Source organism: Caretta caretta, chromosome 14, assembly GCF_965140235.1.
Source record: "Caretta caretta isolate rCarCar2 chromosome 14, rCarCar1.hap1, whole genome shotgun sequence".
Classification (NCBI taxonomy): domain Eukaryota; kingdom Metazoa; phylum Chordata; order Testudines; family Cheloniidae; genus Caretta; species Caretta caretta.
The window spans coordinates 16,581,274-16,601,342 of NC_134219.1; the positions used below are offsets into that span (position 1 = coordinate 16,581,274).

General features: G+C 45.2%; 1 protein-coding gene across 4 annotated transcripts in view; it reads right to left on the reverse strand.

Annotated features, from left to right (window-relative positions):
• PRPSAP1 (phosphoribosyl pyrophosphate synthetase associated protein 1) overlaps window positions 1-20,069 on the reverse strand; it is a 42,155-nt gene that overhangs the window by 9,282 nt on the left and 12,804 nt on the right. For all 4 annotated transcript variants that reach the window (XM_048818209.2, XM_048818210.2, XM_048818208.2 and 1 more), the window contains 6 exons: window positions 19,860-19,912; window positions 17,482-17,548; window positions 9,374-9,546; window positions 8,789-8,904; window positions 7,341-7,396; window positions 6,511-6,656 (listed from right to left, as the gene is read on the reverse strand). In XM_048818209.2, the coding sequence (XP_048674166.1) occupies window positions 6,511-6,656; window positions 7,341-7,396; window positions 8,789-8,904; window positions 9,374-9,546; window positions 17,482-17,548; window positions 19,860-19,912 (611 nt within the window). The remainder of the gene's footprint in view (window positions 1-6,510; window positions 6,657-7,340; window positions 7,397-8,788; window positions 8,905-9,373; window positions 9,547-17,481; window positions 17,549-19,859; window positions 19,913-20,069) is intronic.

A 20,069-nucleotide genomic window follows, 5' to 3' on the forward strand; every position in this document is an offset into this window, starting at 1 on the left:
CATCAGATGCATCACAAAAGCTTATGCTCAAATAAATTTGTTAGTCTCTAAGGTGCCACAAGTACTCCTTTTCTTTTTTCAGAGGGATGGTGAATGGATCTTGGAGTTGAAATTCAGCACTATTTTATTGGCAAACATGTAACTCTTCATCTGGAGTTTGCACTTTTGCATTATATAACAAATAAAGTATTCCTTACCAGTACTTTCATCTCCAAACTATGCTCAGAGTTTTGACAGTCAGCTACCAATATTAGCAGCAATTAGTGTCCTTCCTTCCTTCTCTACATTTAAATGCTATATTTAATCCTCTCTCTCTCTTTTTTTTTTTTTTTTTTAAAGTAGGGTAGGCAGCATGTAGACCTACCCGATTCCTAAAGAGCTGTTCTCCCTTTTTCTTGATCAATTATCTCTGTAAAGAAAAGAAAAAAAATTGCAAGCCAATATCCACCCATAACCACATCAAATCTCAAAAGAACTTCGATCGCTCCAATGTGAGGTAAAACACATGCCGAAGTCATTGTGGTCAGTTTCTCCCTCTCCAAAAACCTCAGTCATATTGACCTTTACAAGTCAGAACTGCTGGGAGATGGTGGCTTGAAAAATTGCTCTAAATAGTAAGTGAACATTTTCCTCCCAGGTGCAAAACCTTTGTTTCTATGTAGCTGAAAGAGAAACAAAATTTAAAAAGTTGGCCAGACTTGGATATCAGTTACTCTGGTGTAAGCCCAGAGTCACTCTAATCAATTACATTTACAGGGATGTAACCAAGATCAAAATCTGGTCCAAGGACTGCAACTGCTTCTGAAGAGTCACGAAGCTGGTTTTAGCATTTCTAGGTTTTTTTTGTTGTTTTTTTTAAAGGGTCATACACCAAATGAAGAGTAGTCATTTTTATAAATAGGAACATGAAAAACATTTCAGAGAATGGGTGGAAAAACCCAATTGCTCAGCAAAAAGCCCTTATCTTTGTAAAGCCTTATTCCTCTCATTTAACTGCTTGATACAGTTATCACACCTCATTAAGAGTTTAAAAAAAATCATTTAATCTGGCATAAGGAAATGGCATTAACCTGTGCTCAAACTTGCTGTTCTCATTCAGTGGCCAATACTTTTTAAGGCACATTGTGGTGGCTTCAGTTCACAGGCGACAAAAAGTTATCACAGTTTGTGTGTGTTAAACGTACATTCACCAAGTAAAATAATGCTGTATTTACAACAGGACAACAGAAGAACCAATGACAAATAGTTATGCAAAGTGATGCATCTAGATAAGTACAGATTTTTATTTTTTTACGCCCCCATCCTAAATACAGAAGAGGAAAAAGCCCCACAAGTTCACTCAGTTTTTTTATCCTAGTGCCTTTCCTTAGGACAGCCTGTTTGGTTATTGGTTTGAGTGGCATATTGCTTACATACATCTGATAGCAAGACAAAAGGCTGTGTGAATGATTTAACATGTTACCCACATTTTCAGAAGGGAGAGTCAGCAAGCACAAACTTATGCGCGTTTGTTAAAGCACAACATAGTCAGCTGAAAGCTTGAACACAAAGGCTCCATAAACAGCTACAAATATAAAACAGAACAATTTTATAGGGATGTCCTGTATTAAGGGCTCAAAGATGCCTGGTATTTTGAATTTTTAGCAGAGCAGTTTAAGAAGTGCAGTCAAAAATGTCCAACTATGGCACTTTAATGCAATATACCTTTCCCATAAGTCGTTGGGTCAAACAGATAGCGGGGCCCTGCAATGCTCTCTGGCAGGAGGGTAAAACATGAACACCTACTCCAGGAGCAGGGCCCATGAATGAAAGGCAAATAATCCCATAGGAGCTGGTGTTTGGGCCAAGAGTAGAATGTGGCTAAGGCCAGCTGACCCACTAGGAAACCCACCCACAACTGCATGGACCATAGTTATCTTTGCAGAAGGCCATCCATCTCCATGTAGGTCTCTGATTCCTACTTCCACTTAGGTCACACCTACACTGCAGCTGCGAGGCATAATTCCCAGCTTGGGCAGACATTCGCACGCTAGTTCTGTTCAAGCTCATGCACTAAAAACAGCAGCACAACTGTGGAGGCCCAGGCAGCAGCTTGGGCTAGCCCCTGACTACATATCTAGTACCTCAGACAGGGTTGTACTTGCATGGCTAGTCTGAGCTGCAGTGAGCACACGGCTATTTTTAGAGCACTAGCTCTATCACAGCCAGTTCATGTACGTCTACCTGAGCTAGGCATTACACTTCCCAGCTGCAGTATAGACATAGCCGTGGACACAGCCACCTGTCTGTTCAACTACCACTCTAGCTCACACAACTGGAAGTTCTGCACAGACTTCTGCTGGGAAATCCACGCTCTACAGAAAGGAGCATATGCCCAGGTGGGCAGCTCCTTCCCAGGAATACCCCAACTTTCTAGTGCCTACCTTATATCCAGAAGGGTTTCTATAGAATCAAGGGTGTAATTCAGGAGACTTTGCTCCCTCCTTTGGCAACTGAGGAATTTTCTGCCCCTTTTGGTTCAAGGGAACCCAAGTTCTACGTTAGTACCGTATGCTATGTTTTATAACACTGTAGGAGAACTAGTTAGATTCTATTCTGCTTCACCATCAAAACTAGCAGGAAACTTCCACTTCCGGTTATTTTTGTTACTGGTGCAAGAGGAAGAAAGAATCCAGCATGGACTCAGACCCTAAGGGTCTTGCTGAAGTGGCGTTTTGGAAAAATCTCGACTTGTAAACTGAACTAACTGGATCAGGAAGTCAGAGGATCGATACAGGACCTCACAGTGTCACTTCTCCTAACCCCAACTGCACTTTAATTTTAGCACAGTGAAGAGCAAATACATGGTACTCACTACAAATTACAGACTTTATGGATTTTTCTTGAAACAGACACTTCTTTCACGTTTTGTAGCCTAGGTAACACTTGCTCAAAACCAGGTAGCAAGTAAGACTCAAAGGCTGCAGAGAAACAACAAATAATTTACATAGAAGCACTACTGGCAAGAAGCAAGGCTCACCCCAGAAATTTACCCTGTTTTTTCCCTTTAGTCAACTTCAGAGTAGCATAATTTGATTGTTTAACATTTGTGTTTCAGGCACTGAAGACTGCAAGGTAATTAGTCATTCATCAAATTTCTAGGAAGGATAAGGAGGAAGGTGAGACACCAGCTGAGCTCATGTCTTGATAACAGTGGACTGAAAGTATTTCTCCCCTGAAACTGTAAACTACACTGGATTGGACAAATCTATGTGCAGGCTACCATTAAGGAGCACTCAATTTAAGCCCCAAATCTGATCTACCCTAAATCTGTTATAGACTCACAAATATAGGGCTGAAAGGGACCTAGGGAGGTCATCAAGTCCAGCCCCTCGCATGGAGACAAGACTAAGTAAACCTAGACCATCCCTGACAGGTGTTTGTCCAACCTGATCCTAAAAACCTCCAATGAGGGGGATTCCACAATCTCCCCAGGCAACCTATTCCAGAGCTTAACTACCCTTATAGTTAGAAAATTTTTCTTAATATCTAACCTAATTCTCCCTTGCTGCAGATTACACCCATTACTTTCTGTCCTACCTTCAGTGGACATGGTGAACAACTGACCACAGTCGTGTTTACAACAGCCTTTAATGTATTTGAAGACTTATTATCTGATAAAGAATCTCTTCTGGATTTTAAAGTACTTGAAAATCTGCAATCACCATCAACGTAAGCCTTGACACAAGATCTACATGCTCTACCCCTGGGGGGATTCTGCCGGACTGCGAGCCTGCAGAAAACTCCCACCCCCCGCAGATTTCTTAAGTTTCCCTGCAGAAAACAGCAGGAAAGCCATGTGGGGGTGGGTGGGGACCATGAGCACAGTCTTTCAGGGGGCACACGGGGTTACATGCCACTGCCCCCTCTCATTCTGCAAGCAGAGAACTGCCCAGTTGAGAGGCTGTCTGTGTCCCTGCACAGCTGACTCTGCAGCTGAACGCTGCCTCCTGGGTCCTGTGCCAGTCATGCTTCCCTTCTGTGTGCTGGGAGCCTTCCTGTTTTCTATTCTGTGCAACAGTGAGTACCTGCAGTGGGGCTGGGTAAAGGGGGAGGGGGAGGGGGAATAGGGAAGGGGGAGAGGAATGTGGGCATGAGGGGAGGGGGATGGAGAAGAAAAGGGAATAGGGGCATCACAGGAAGTGGGAGCCCAGCATATGGCATCTCCTCAGCAGCAGCTGGGGCTCCCCGTTAAGCAGGCCCATTGAACTCTCACCCTGACAGACTCTACACCTGGACCCCTCTGATAAGTCCCCCACACCCAGACCACCACCCCACTGATCCCCCAACCAGCTGCACCTGGACCCCCACCCCATCAAGCCCCATTCCCCTCAGTACCAGGACCCCCCCACTGAACCTCCCACACCCAGGACCCCCTGCGGAGACCCATTGCCCCATACCCAGCCCCCCGGAGCCCCAACCACCTTCACCTGGATCCCCTGCAAAGTCCCATTGCCCCTGCACCCAGAACCCCACAAGCCTCTGTGCATCCAAATCTCCCACTGAAATGCCTGCACCCAGACTGCCCCACACAGAAACCTCTCACCCCACACCTGGATCCCCCCCACACTAAGCCCCTCCACACTTGGATCCTGCTGGGATGAGCCTGCCCACCCATACCTGATGCAGAGGGGCAGGGTCCCGGGGTGTTTCTGGGGCAGACCCAGCCCTTGCACTGTGTCAGGGTCATGTGCAACCTCACTGCCAAGACTCTATACTGTGGGAAGTGGGGGATTAGGGTGATCTCCCACCACAATGCAGCCAGTGGCCTGTGCTCGCCACTGCCATGCTGGAGCCACATTTATTTACTGACAGATAAAATGTCCAGAGTTTTAAAATAATGTGTGCATAATTTTTAGGGACAGAAATCCCTCAGGAATAATGTTCTAGTTACACTAAAGAGCAAAAAAATTCCACCCATACCTCGGAATGAAGGAAACAGACCAAAGCAGCTATGTTAAATTTCAGTTCCCATTAGAAACAGGAGGGAAAAATGCTTACAAGAGGACAAAAATCATAGACTAACATTTGCTGTCAGAAACCAAGTAGAGACTCCTGCTAGCTTCAATTTGTCCTTTAAGTGTGCACTTGTAATACTAACACTTGTGACGATGACAATTTCCTTTGTACCCACTTTGTCTCAGCATCACAACTAGGTAATGCATGAAGGACGTTGATCTCTAAACATCACGTCAGGACAAGGGAGGAACACAGACTCTTGGTTACGTGTTCATTACCATTCTGCAAGCACTGGATCATATATGCTATTGGTAACCTCTGCAGAGACAGCTATCACTGAGTTAATCTGCTCAGGTACCTCAGCTGCAGAAAGCAACATTCCAGGTCTTCCCCCCCACCTTGCTCTAGCCTCACACACATACACAATGCATCCATGACTAAAACCTAACTTTAAGGCCCAAAATATGTACCTGGACAGCTAAGAGGGAAGGGAAGCCAGCTGGATTTTTTTCCTTATCAGTACTGCTACTACAGTTTGAATCCCGATGTTGCTAGCAGGATAGCAGCACAGTTCCTTAGAACAGGTTTTAGGATTTTGGACCTAAAAACAACATTATAAACCTGTGCTGCAGGCTAATACAAGGGTGAGGATAAAGAGAGCATACAAGGTAACATTCTGAGTTTCAAAAGACCCTTATTTATACTGACCAAACAAGTCACATTAGACTGCTCCCCAAAACAATATCTAAATGAGACTTACTAGCACAGTTTTGTTCCCAGTATGGAACAAAAGGAAAGGCTATTGGAAAGGCTGCTGTAGTTCTAGGGCATAGCTTCCACATTCAGAGGACAGGAGCCAAAAACAAAAAAAAGACTGCACCCAAAAGGAGAAAAGGACTACCCACCAAACAATCTCGCTGCTCAGTGGCTTTTCCCTTGCAAATTTCCCTTTGGTATTTCAATAAGATGGTTAGAAGTCAAGTTTATTTCATTAACATGAATAATTTTGCCACTCACTAATGAATAAATGCTGTCTCTACATTGATGTTTGTCAAATTCTTTTGGCACTAACGCCAGCTGAAGCTGCACTGGGGCTAGTGTAACAGTGGGAGATTTGACAAAGACCTCAGCATAGACAAGGTCTTCAGATCTAACTTCAGCCTTGTCTACATGAGAAGTTGCACTGGTATAGTTTAAATCAGTGGTTCTCAAACTTCTGTACTGGTGACCCCTTTCACATAGCAAGCCTTTGAGTGTGACCACCCCCTTATAAATTAAAAACACTGTTTTATGAATTTAACACATTTATAAATGCTGGAGGCAAAGCGGGGTTTGGGGTGGAGGCTGACAGCTTGCAACCCCCCATGTAATAACCTTGCAACCCCCTGAGGAGTCCTGACCCCCAGTTTGAGAACCCCTGGTTTATATCAGTAAAATGAAGCAGACAGCGAGCTCCCATCACCATGCCTCCCCCCGATCAAAAGTTAAAGGGAGATAGTGTGCTAATCTTACAGGGCAGCTCTAGGCCAGAGTGCACAGTGGCATTTTTGACAGTTGGGGGAGAGTGGCGGCCATCATCCATGTCCTGCTCTGTACACTGAGCCTCTCCGTGGATCACCGCTAGTCCCAGACGCAGTCTCTCAGCATAAGACTGGGCCCTGCATGAAAACCAGAGCAGGTTAGGGGGATGCATCAGAACACCTCTGGAAAGGCCCTCTGGTTTGGTATACTTTTTAATCACACGTCTTTAATCCTTGCCTACAATCAACAGGGGAATTTAGGACTGTGCCACTCAACTTCCTGACAAGCTCCTTCCACTTCCTATCTAAAAAGTGTAGAACTGTTGCTAGGGAAGAACTGCCTTTTCAAATCCATCCTCTTCAAACACCCCAATGTCCAATACCTCCCCTCTTCTCTACCCCTCCATTCCTCCTAATGGCAATCTCCCATTAGCACTGGATAGAGGCAACAGGTGTGACTATGTATTCTGACTGTGCCCAGTACTGGCTCTATGACCCCTTAAATGTGTGAGAAGCTCAGACATCCTCTAATACCCAGGTAAATAGAAACTGCTCAATACTCCAGCTGTTGGGAGCTCTAAGTCTGGGCATTCCTCCCAACCCCCGACCCCTCAAGTGCAAGGGTCAGTTGTGACAATCCAGACACCTGCACCTCACAGGTTGGTAGCACTAAGTTTGAATCCAGCATTTTACTGCAAAACAGTTTGACAGACAAGTTTATTGTCTCAGTTAGGACGCTGCATTTTGACATGCACTCCAACTACCAGATCACAGCAGGTTTTATCAAATGTACACCCACACAGCTAGGAAGAGTCTATTTACCTTTTCGCTGCATCAGGGGATTTGGCTACAATAACTGCATTTCTGTAATCTGGAATCTGGATTAAAAAGAAAAAGGTCACTAAAATGTAAGTAGCGAGTCTAGTACTAGGTACAGTACTTGTTGCTAACTCATTACAATTTGGGTGAACAACAATTGTGTCTACATCTTTACAATCAAGTGCAACAGTTGGAGAACCTCATGCTGTAGTACTAATAAAAAGGAGATAATTCCATTCCAACACAAGTGATATAAAGAAGGGCAGTCGGACATTTGTATATAACCTGCCCCAGAACAGAACACAGTACTCAAATTAAAGTTTAATACTCAGAATTCTTCATGCAATACAATTAGGTCATGCAACTCACTACTAAAAAGACATTTTGCAGTTCTACAACACCTTTCATTATTGGCTTCAACAACTGTACAGGTGCACACTGCCAAACGCAGCTACTTCTTTGGGTACATCTATATTGGATGCAGACATACCTACACTAGCTCTGAGCGAGCGAACATGCTAAAGACAGAAGTGTAGCCATGGTGGCACAAGCGGCAAGATAGGCTAATCACTTGAATACTTAGGGTTGGCAAGCCTGTCCCAGCACAAGCAGATGCACTAGAAATAGAAGTGCACTAGCTTGATCACAGCAAGCAGGAGTGTATCTACCAGAGACAGAAGTTACACTTCCAGCTCCAGTGTAGACATACCCTGAAATGGAGGGCAGGAGCCAAGTGGTTCACAGCATATACTGCATGAGAACTGGGGGGAAGAGATGGGGAAAGATTTTTTTGTTGTCCAAAGACAAGTGGGACCAACCTCACTTTTTAAGAAAGGGCCAGACATGGGAAGATGCACTGTACTCCATCAATCCTGAATGAAGGGATGAGTTGATTCTGCCAGCATTTAAATGTGCAGTTCCAGAGATCCTGGGCACTCTGCTAAAAAGCATAATTTCTTGCAGTCTGCATGATTTTGCTGGGATCCAAATAATACTTTCTGAACATCTAAATAAAACAAATTGCCTCCCCACCTTTGCATAGCACTGCTGGAAAACAGCATAGCATAAAGTCCAGCTATAATTTAGGTCACCAAAACATCCACTTCACATTGAGACAAACAACTCAATAGGATTTAAAAATGACTAAAAGGCATGAGTAAGAATAGTATTTCAAATGATACTGAGAAAACAAAACAATGAAATTCACACTTCAGAGCATGGCCTAATCTCCAGTTTTGATCAGAAAATAGTTTCCAACCTGCTACAGTATTTCACACTTTCCTGGAAAGCATTGGTATTGTTCTCGTTCAGAGACAGACTCCAGGAACAGACTGACCACCAGTCTAGCCCAACAAAACAATTCTTGTGTAAGCACCCGCATGAACAATGCTATATCATGTCAAGTACAGGTTAAATGCAAACAAGTATAGATAAAACTAGAGAAACCTTACTTCTTCCTGTATATACTGAAGCAAGAAAGGGGATGCCCTTAAGTTGTCTACTGGAAAGCTGAAGAAGCCTTGGATTTCCTTTTGATGAAGATCCATAGTGATAATGTGTGTTAAACCTAAAAACACAAAAAAGAGTGAATCACCAAATAGCCTCTCCTATCCTCTGATACAATTTCTGGAATATATGATCTGTGTGTGTCCAAATTTCATGGTCTCTAAATTATCCTATGTCAATAAATTGTGTGCCACATTTTAACAGACGTATAAGCTGGTAGAAGAAAAAGCTTTGAAGCAAGTACTGACAACCAGCCATACTATTATAAAAAACACAGCACCAGAAAGAGCATAGCATAGGCAGATCAATACAGCATTCCTAATCAGATATTTGTGGATCATCCCCAGATACAACTGTAAAAGACAGCTGAACAAATGTTAGTTTCCCCCAACGTAGGCCGAAGACCTGGGGACAAGTCCCCAAGAGTGAGGGGGGAGGTAGGGAAGGGCATTTGATTCCCAGGGGAGCAAAGCAATTGAAAAAGTTATAGAGGCTAAAATTCCTGCTGCCTCCTTGCACGACACACTCACCTGCTTTGGCCAGCATAGAAGCTAGCAGTTTGCAGACTATGGAGCCCCTCTTCCTCATTTTGCTTTGTTTGCTATAGGGGAAGTAAGGGATGACCCCAATAATATTCCTGGCGCAGGAAGTCTTCAGTGCATAAGCCATTATCAACAATTCCATTACAGCAGTGTTCACATCTCTAAGAGAGGTTTGAAAACCATTCCAAATATTAGTGTAGAAGAACTCTCATAACACTTCCCTCCCCCAGTCTCTAGCTTCTTTGCTTAGTGTTCAAAAAGTAATTTGCTTTGAGCCTTTTTTGGATAAACCCTCAATCTTTGCTATGTCACATGTGATTTGATAAAGCTAAGCAGACCTGCTTGTAGCTCAGTAGCCCACTGAGCTACTAAAGGCGAATTGAGAGCTAGCACTTCCCACACTTAACTCTCATCCCTTCCTTTTTCTTGTTTACATCCTTCCAGACCTTTTACTGTTCAGGTTGCCAGCTATAGGGAAATTGAGGTTCTGCTCTTCTGGCATTTGTTGAGTTAAATATACTTAAAACCACAGACCTTCAATCAACTTTAACAACAGATCAAGCTCTCTTATGCAGAAGTTCATTGTTACTATTTATGCTATTTTTGCTACGGAATTGAGTGGTTTAACAACTCAATGCTTGTCAAGGTGCCTAAGAGGAAGGAATTTGTTCGACATGTGGCAGTTGGTTTTACATAGAAACAAATCATCTTAGATCAACACACCCTGCTGCAACTTTTTCTGGAAGAAAAAGTTTCTTCCAGAAAGTATCAAAGTGATATCTTTCTCGAATACTTCATTGATCTCTATGCTAGTATTTTGTTTTGCTCACTGTTAGAGGTGAAAATGTAAATGAGCTTTACTGTGAGAAACAGAAAGCTCTGAAGGCTCAAACTGCACTACAGAGGACCATGTTTGGTGCATGGTTTGGACCATAAGGAAGTTGGGTCGTCTGGCCACAGCAGTGTTTGTAGATCCCGTGAACCAGTGCCTCTTGAGATACTCGCAAATAAGAGAGATCAGGTCTTAGGCCACAAGTTCTGACAGCATATATTTAACAAACTCCCTCCAACGTGATTTTTTCTAATATATATGCTCTATTTCAAACAGATACTATTTTGGGGAAGTTCTGTGGCCTATGTTATACAGGCGGTCAGACTAGATCAAGGTGGTCTCATCTAGTCTTAGTATCTATAATATCTATTTTCCCACCAAAGAAAGAGTGTGCCAGCAGTATACACAGTAAGAACTGGATCATAATTACAAACTCCTTCTTAAGGACCAAAAGACATAGGTAGAGCCCTGCGTGGATATAAAAATGTGGATGTGCATCAGCCAGGATCAACCCACGATCCGATCTGCAATCCGACTTTTACCTGTATCTGCATCCGCACCCTCAGCGGCAGGCTCTCAGAAGTCTCACAAGGGCTAGCTAGCAGGGGCGGGGGAAGGAATGAGTGAGGGGGCAGGGTCTTGCAGGGAAGAAGCAACGCAAGGGTGGGGACTGATGGTAAGGGGCAGCCTGGGGGTGGGGTCTTGAGGAGAAAGGGCAGCGTGGGGCTGGGGAAGGAGCATTGCATCATGTGCTGCTCCCTTGGGCTCACAAGCAATGGCACACGGCAGCAGCAGTGTGTGTTGCATCCCAGTGGGGCAGAGGGGTGGGGTGCTGGGCCGGCCGGGGGCGGGCCCTGCCACCCAGGAGCCTGCGGGATGGGCCTGGGAACGCAGCCAGTGCTGCCTGAGGGGCCCGAGCTGCTGGACAGGAAGCAGCACGGCAAGCGGGTGCTGGACAGCCCTGACTCTGACCTGCTGCCCAGCCCCGAGTGCACTGCGCCTCCCAGGCTGCTTGAGCCAGGCACCGCCAATGAGTAGAGCTCTGCATGGTTGTATCTGCATCCGATCCATTATCTGCCAAAATGGTCTGCGGATATTAAGAGGATATCCACAGATTTGCAGAGCTCTACACGTAGGAACTAACATGCATGCAAGGAACAAGACCTTGAATCTCAAGTTTTGCAGATCAGATTTTCTATCTCAAGTCTAATACCCCTGTTGTCATATATCCTTTTGGGGATTTTTCCCCTCAATCCCATCACTGCCCAGAAACAAGATGCATTCCATTACCGTTGCAACCACCAACATTTCACACTGAACATTTTAGAGGGAAATTACTTTTTAACTAATACAGCTCATCCTTTGCAGTCTGTATAGTTAAGTTAAGATCTGAATCATGGAACATTTACATTGAACGTTTTAAGGAAACAAGTGACTTCCCCTCCCTTGCCCAGCTCCAAAAAACAGCATAGCATAAAGTGCAGGCCTTCTATTTTGCTTGGAGGCCAGCATCACTGCACTACTCACGTTTTCAGGAAATGACAGGCAGGCTGCATCAAATCACCCTATCAGTGCTAAAAGCCCAAGCAACAGCTTCTATTGGGTAGACCCATGGAAAAAGTGGCGTACAGTATGTGAAACATACACAGATCATGGCAGAGGTCGGTGAGAAAGACTCACCTTGACTAACTTTTGCCATGTTGACTGGACAGCTGTGCTTTAACTACACAAATCTTTCCTTGAACCCAGTTTGGATGAGGAGACATTCTAGCACTGTGTTGCTTTCAACTGAATATGGTGGGCTTGTTCACCAAACATTCTATCCTATCCTGCCAATAAGCTTTGACTCAGCTACTCAGGATTGAAAGACAATTTAGAGCCTGTGGAAAATATATGCACCACAGGGTGGAAAATCCAGTAATATCCTCAGAACAAAGACAACCTTACTCATCCTATTATACCAGCAATCATGGGCAAATTCTCAAATTATAAATCAGTCCTGCAACAGGTCACCAACCTTCACTGATACGTCAACGTAACCCCATATATGCCTGCTTTTGTTGGGGGGACAGAACAGTTGTGTAGTCATTTGGTGACAGAGCCTAAACAAGTAAAGCTAAGTGAGCCGGCTGTCATTAGGGTCAGAAGGGACCATCATGATAATCTAGTCTGACCTCCTGCACATTGCAGCTATGCTGGGCAAGAGGAACGTCATGGTAAAACCTCAACTCTGAGACTCCCATGAATATAGTCCTGCAAATCTGCAGATATCCACTTCAGATCCGCGGACCACTTTTGTGGATAGTGGATCGGATGCAGATACCACTGCGCAGGGCTCTACTCACAGGCAGTGCCTGGGCTGCAGCGTCCAGCTCAGGCAGCCCAGGGGGCACAGGCACTCAGGGCTGGCGGCAGAGCCAGTGGCTGGGGTTGGGCAGCAGGTCAGAGTTGGGGCTGTCCAGCACCCGCTCACTGCACTGCTTCCTGTCCAGCAGCTCAGGGCCCTCGGGCAGTGCCAGCTTCCCCATCATGACCCACTCTGGCAGCACTGGCCATGTTCCCAGTCCCAGGCCCGTCCCGTCAGCTCCTGGTCAGCAGGGCCCGCCCCACCCCTCCACCCCACCCCACTGTGATGCAACATGCCCTGCTGCTGCCACCATGTGCCCATCGCTTGTGAGCCCCAGCAGCAGCACGTGATGCCCCTTCCCCCCAGCCCCTCCTCCCTGCGCGGCCCCTTCTCCTTGAGAGCCCACTCCAGCACTATCGCTTATCCCCAGTCCCCAATCTCAAGCTGCCTCTTCCCTGCAAACCCCGCCCCCCCCTCCCCCTTGCTAGCCCTTGTGAGATGGCTTGCTACTGTGGATACAGGTAAAAGACGGCTAGCGGATTGTAGGTTGATCCTGGCGGATGCGGATCCACATTTTTGTATCTGCGCAGGGCTCTACCCATGAAGTGCTGTCTTCCACAAGTCTATTGCAGCTCCTCAGAAGCCACTGCCGGCATCTCAGGCTACCGATTACTGCCCTTCATCCAGTCACAGCATTCTGACCACACTGGGTTCTGCTTTCCCCCTGAACAACAGGGTAATGTCCCTGAGAGCACTGAGACCAAGAGTTGTCCATTCAACTTCTGATTTTTTCTTGCTTGTCAAGTGTTCTACAACTAACTAGTCCCATTTCTTTATCTTCATTACTTCCCCCATCCTCTGGAAATGAACCTCTATTTGTGTTTCTTCGTGAACATTCTGAGTGTTTGTTAGTCTGCTGGCTCCATCAGCCTGCATACACAATGGTACTTAGACACAAGAAAGCTTTGTTTGCTATGAAACACCCAGCCAAGAATTATATAAAACAACCCCCTGCCTCTCAGGAAGGCAAACAAAGAACCATTTATTTCCTTCAGGGGCATAGCCATGTCAGTGGGCTGGGAGGTGAGAGAAAGATGCTATCAATGTTACATTTTTGGCTTAAAAAAAATGTCTAAAGGTCACTTTGGAACTTTGTTTTATTCCACCTTCTCCTGAATTATACTTTTACATCACTGGAAAAACAAACACACACACAGATGAGGGCTGAGTACCAGTAATTTTGAAGGCTTCCATGACAGTGGCTAGGTTCTCCTTTTCAGGAAACCAACCCATATATGACAAACATCACAGAACTGAGGAAGGAGAAGAAAAACCACTGTGGGGAGTACATAATTTAGTAGATTGCACAAAAGCAATAAACTTATTTACATGGCTTGTCACCTTTGCCTCCTTATGTCTATGTCATCCCTCCTTTCTGGAAGAAGTACTGCACAACTATTCGTTCCCTAAGGGCCTGCACCAAAGTTGTTCAACAAACTGTATTACCCCTGGATTGTTTGATTATCACCCTGAATCATATTTATGCACTCAGCTCTTAGACCTTAGCCTACATACCTGCTCCTGAATGGCTTCTCTATATCTAAACAGTTTCCCTGTTTACAGTGTATTTTATCTTTCACCATTATTCCTGCAGTCTGGAGCCTTTGCGATTTTCCAACCTTTCCTTGCGAAATTCACAAAGTTATTTATTCTAGCAGTTTGTGTTGGGGTGTCCATCCCACACAAGGCCTGACGGGGTTAAGGTGGGCCAACTAACTGCACAGGCTGCTCCTGGAGGAAGAGCCAGGGAGCAATAAAGAGCACCTTCAGCTGCACAGGAACAAGAGGGCCTGTATAAAGCCCAATAGCTGAGAGTAAAAGGGGGCTGCAGAGAGGGTGCAGTCACACTCAGGGTGAAAGGCGGCAAGGTAGGAAGCAGCCCAGGGATACAACAGCAAGGCTTAAGATTACAACAAGTAGTCAAGGTCTGTGCAGAGTCTCTAGGGTGGAACCAAGTGTAGTTGGCAGGCCTGGCTTCCTCTGCCAGACACTGGGGAAGTGGCACCATTATGGGGCAGTGAAAGGGAAGACTGTCTGGGACAGTGGGTCTCAAGAGACTTTGAGAACGCAGCCTGCCCTGGAAGGGAAAACTACAGGGAGCTGGCCAGCGAGTCAAGCCACGAAGCAGGACAAGTTGTGTCCCGAAAGCACAAAACACAGAGTGACAGAGTGCAGCTGCAGGAAGGGATGTTGGCCTGGCAGAGCTAATCCCCAGATGCAGCCAGGAGGCGGAGGGTCAGAGCACCCAGTGACATGGCTAAACAACTGGCTCAACAGAAGAGAGATTCTACTATGCAACATTTAACAACATTCTTGGAGCCAGGGAGCTCATTCCATTCACACCCCACTACCTTCACTTCTGGTATCTCAATTTATTATCAACTCTTCCATCTTTACCGCTTACAGCATGATTCCATAGTATTTGAACAATATTTTAATATCAAGTTTTGTGCTGCTGAAGAGTCTGTCAAGATGGGAAGTTGCAAAACAATAATCCATTCACTTCCTCTCCTCACACTCCAGTTGGCCGACTTAAAATCTACTGCAGAATGGAGACAACCTTCAGCTTGTCCTCTCTAAGCAATGCAGTGAAGCACACATGAAGCTGAAGAATAAAGAACCTTGTCTGCATCACAGTGGCTGCTCATTTGGAGGCCAAGCCCTTTCAACACTCATTCAAAGATAAAAGAGCAGAGATTTTTTAGACAGGAATGATCAAGTCAGGTCTGGGGAAGGGCAAAATTCTGAACAACTTGACAGCAATTAGTGAGACATTCGTGTTTTCTCCTAAATTTACTGCCTACTCAAATTTTGATTTATCATTTCCCTGACTAAAATCCCTCATCTGTCTCAGATTTACATAATCAGCAGTGTTTGCCCGAACACCCCCATTCTATTAGCAGGTTTTGATCCTGCTGGGGAAAAACAGGGGGTCTGATCAATCAATCGGAGAGGAGACATTTCTTCACCTGTATGTATGTGATGTGAGAATAGTTTTTCTGGGAATAGACTATCTAAGGTATAGGCTGAATAGTTTTGAGAAAGGACCCCTCAGAGCAGCCAATCCTGGGAAAAAGATTCAAGCTGATCTTATATTGTCATTGATATTTTTATTAATGAAGCCAAGCCTTAGGAAGGGGATGAGTTTGGACTTGTTTAGTACATGGACTGTGTTTGCAGAGAAGACTGGAAAAGGCTTCTGCTCACAAGATGTTCCACCATCAATTTGTTCTTAAGTGCTGGTGAGCAGTGCAATAACAGAATGTGCAACTTGGGGAAAAGCCCTGAAAGCACATGAGTTCTCACTTTGCTAGCCAATAACAATGCAATATTCACCTCTGGTAATTTTGCATCTTTAAAGATTAGTATGAGACCTAGCTGCAACTGCTTGTTTTTAATACTCCAGCACTGATTTTCACTGACTGCATTAATCATTTGGCAAGAAACCAGCAATGAGTGCCCACTTTCAAACTCAGCTCTTTGCCTTCGCTGACACTTCATCTATCCACCTATTCTACCAGAATCAAGCAAGATTCTCAGGGTAGCGGATGGTTTTCTAAGCCCATCATGACTTTCAGTATTTCTTTGCCCTCCTAACCCAAAGCCAGTACAGCCCAAACTAGAGAACAAGTAGACTGACCTGAGGAGGAATGCCCCAAGGCAGGGGTGGGCAAACTTTTGGCCCAAGGGCCACATGTGGGTATGGAAATTGTATGGCAGGCCATAAATGCTCACGAAATTGGGGGTTGGGGTGCGGGAGGGGTTGAGGGCTCCGGCTGGGGGTGCGGGCTCTGGGGTGAGGCCAGAAATGAGGAGTTCAGTGTGCAGGAGGGAGCTCCAGGCTGTGGCAGGGGTGTGGGTCGGGGGGTAGGGGCTCCGGCTGGTGGTGCGGGCTCTGGGGTGCAGAAGGGTGAGACTGAGGGGTTCGGAGGGCAGGAGGGGGATCAGGGCTGGGACAGAGGGTGGGGCACTGGAGGGGGTAAGGGGCGCAGGCTCCAGGCAGCACTTACCTCAAGCAGCTCCAGGAAACAGCGGCATGTTCTGGCTCCGGCTCCTATGTGGAGGCGCAGCCAGGCGGCTCTGCCAATGGGAGCTGCAGGGGCTGCTGTGCGGAGCCCCCTGGCTGCCCCTACATGTAGGAGCCAGAGCAGGGACATACTGCTGCTTCTGGGAGCCGTGCAGAGCAGGGGCAAGCCCTGGACCCCACTCCCTGGCAGGAGCTCCAGGGCCGGATTAAAACGTCTGAAGGGCTGGATGCAGCCCCCTGGCCATAGTTTGCCACCGCTACCCTAAGGTCTACCTAAGAGTCAGAATGGAATGGTACAGTGGCGTGGAAGCACAGGAAGCAGTCAGAGCTTCAACATGAATTCAGTTTCATATCATTACAATCAAAGGAAAGGAAAGAGTAATTCTACTTGTAACGAAAGCAACAGCCCCTTTCGTTGCTAGCTCTGCTGCTTGGTAATTGGAAGGCAGAGGAAATTACACATCCTGAAATGGAAGTTCCAATCAAAATCACTGAGCAATAGAGTCTGTAGGGACTACATAGCACAGAACAGAGAAGTTTTCATTCACAGCCATCAGTTTTATTTGTTGTTGCCTGAAGTGGCACACTTAGCCTATCCGATTAAAAGCTTCTTAGCTGATTGTGCGATCCACTGGGAATTTTGACAGCAAAACACCACCCTCCCAACAGCAATGGACATCAAGGCAGCAGCACTGGTAAAAAACACACGATTATGGTGGCAAGTAGATACAAAACCTCAGAACAAATCTGCTAAGCTGGAAATTTAAAGCACACTCCAGTGGACGGGATCCTCATGATCACAGATTTAAATTAAGCCAGAAAGTACCTACCTGGGTATTGTCTGTATAATGAAGATATCTTGGCCCCGGACAGATTCTTTTATTTCAACTCTTGTTTCTGAAGATGACAGAAAAATAGTCAGCCCTAAGCTGCTGCTTGGGAATGAAGCAGATAACGGAGCACATTAATCGCACCTTTTTCCAGCAGGTCAGGAATAAGGGCCAGATAAAGCAATGGAGTTTTAAAACCCACTCAATCTACCCAGAGAAAATTTACACATCATAAACAAGTGAGTCGGCTGGATTTTCCAGAAGGCTGCTCTCGGGAACCAAGGAGTTTGCATGATGTAGCAATGAGATATTTGTAGTTACAATGGGATGTAAAAATAGACGGAGAATTAGACTGAACTGCAATAACTTTACATGGGAGTGGGGGGAGGCAGGCAGAGAACTACTCAACTCCTACAGGTTGTTTCACCTCCAAAGCAGCATAAATCTGTAAGGAGGTTTTCTATTTCCTTTCTCTTGCTGATGATCGCTGTCAACACCACACTCAGTGAACAAAGAAATATCAAACATGTAACAGTCTACAGCATTTTATGAACGGGGAATAAGCCCTTCTATATCTTAGGGCGAGATCAGCTCTGTGCTTACAGGCTAGTAAACAATAGCATGCAGTGCAGAATTCAAAGTCAGAATGTATCTTTTGTTTTGCTTTTGAAGCAAGCAGACACTCTCCCCCAATTGGAGAGAGAGAGTTTCAGGTCAGAAATCAGAGTCTCCACTTAAACCATTTCTCCCTCGCCACTCAAGTTTCAAGTTACAATAAGCCAACTAGTGAACCAGCTCTTCAAGCCAGAACAATACTACTAGGGTATGAAGACTTTTCAAGCATTCCGTTTCCATACATTCATGATAAAATAAGAGGCTAAGTTGGTGGGAAGGGGAGAGAAAGATGGGGCAGATTCAGCAGGTTGTGAAATTCAAAGTCCAATTATTTGGGCAATTGTGATAACTTAAAGGGATTTAGCTCAAAGAGATTAATGATTTGCAGTGCAGTGATGAAGGATGGATCTGTACCCTGAAGCAAATGTCCCGATTTAAAAGGTTATATCACAGTAAACTCAAAAGACAGCGAGCATGAGCCAAGACTCATGCAGAAAGACTCAATCAATCAGTCTCCATAAGTTAGAATGGCAGACTGCACAGATTGAAGAGCAAAACCTGAAAGCACAAGGTGTTCCAGATGATGCTCTATAACTGTATAAGGGCAGCAACTAAAATCCCAATAGCTTAAAATATCCATATTTTGACTGCTCAGGACTGAATCAGCACCCAGTGATGATAACCTCTTCTTGGGGCGTTTCAATGCAAAACTGGCTGAACATTCTTCACTGTTGTGGCAAATAAGCAAGCCAACAGACAGGCGGCAAGGTCTTATTGCTGACATATAAAACATTTAATTGTCCTAGGACTGGAGGTAGCTATAACACTGTATATCATTCTATGTACCACAAGGCAACTGAGGTCTGCTGGGTGGTCCTTGCTCCACTTCAATCTGGTTTGGGCCAGGCTCCCTAACAGACAAGTAATTTTCAGATGGGATCCTTTTTTGTAACTGTCCATCAGAGTCCCTTGCCTGTTTTGAAATTCATTGTATAGACTTCCACTTCAATCATCCCTCCTGTTTCTACTTACTGCTCTGTACAAATGGCAGTGGAGAACTGAAATTACAGCTAGGCCATTGGGCTGTTTTCAGCCAACACACACATTTGTTTCAACAAAGCACTCAGATATCTGAAGACAGGTGCTCAAATACATTTAAATAAGAGAAAGTTGAACATGGTTCAAAGAAGAACTAGATAATTCACAGAGGACAGGTCCAGCAAGGTCTATTAGCCAGGATGGGCAGGAATGCAAAACCATGCTCTGAAGTGTTCCTAGTGCCTAGCCTCTACTTGCCAGAAGCTGGGAATGGGTGACAGGGGATGGACCACTTAACGATTACCTGTTCTGTTCATTCCCTCTGAAGCACCTGGCATTGGCCACTGTGGGAAGACAGGATACTGGGCTAAATGGACCATCGGTCTCACCCAGAATGGCCATTCTTATGCAACTTCTAGGGCCCTCTTTGAGTAACTCTTTGAATTTGCATTCTCTAGACTGAGACAACAGCGCTGGTAGAGAGATCATCCAGTCTTGTATAGATGGGGAAACTGAGGCACGGACCAATTTAATGACTTGCCTAAGGTCATACAGGAAGTTTAGCAGAGGCAGGAATAGGAGTGATCTCCTGACTTAAAAACACACGATAATCCTTTTCCCTATAATATTTCTCTGTTACCTAGTCCCTTATTACACAAGTTTGGTCAGCAGATTTCTAAATGTAATAGTGAGACAGGCTTGCAAGCACAGTAACACTGACTCACCTCCATTGGTTTCCTGGTACACCGCAGATTTTCCCAACTCAACACCAAGACGCCTGATAAAAAGGGGGGAGGAGAGGGTTAAAAATAGATTAAATTGGTTTGTTTTCTAAAGCACTGGTGTTCTGAGGCATTAAATGGCTCACCATATGAAGCTTCGCCTTATACAGTGTCAAATAAAAATTACAGCATGTGTAAATCATTTATCAAATT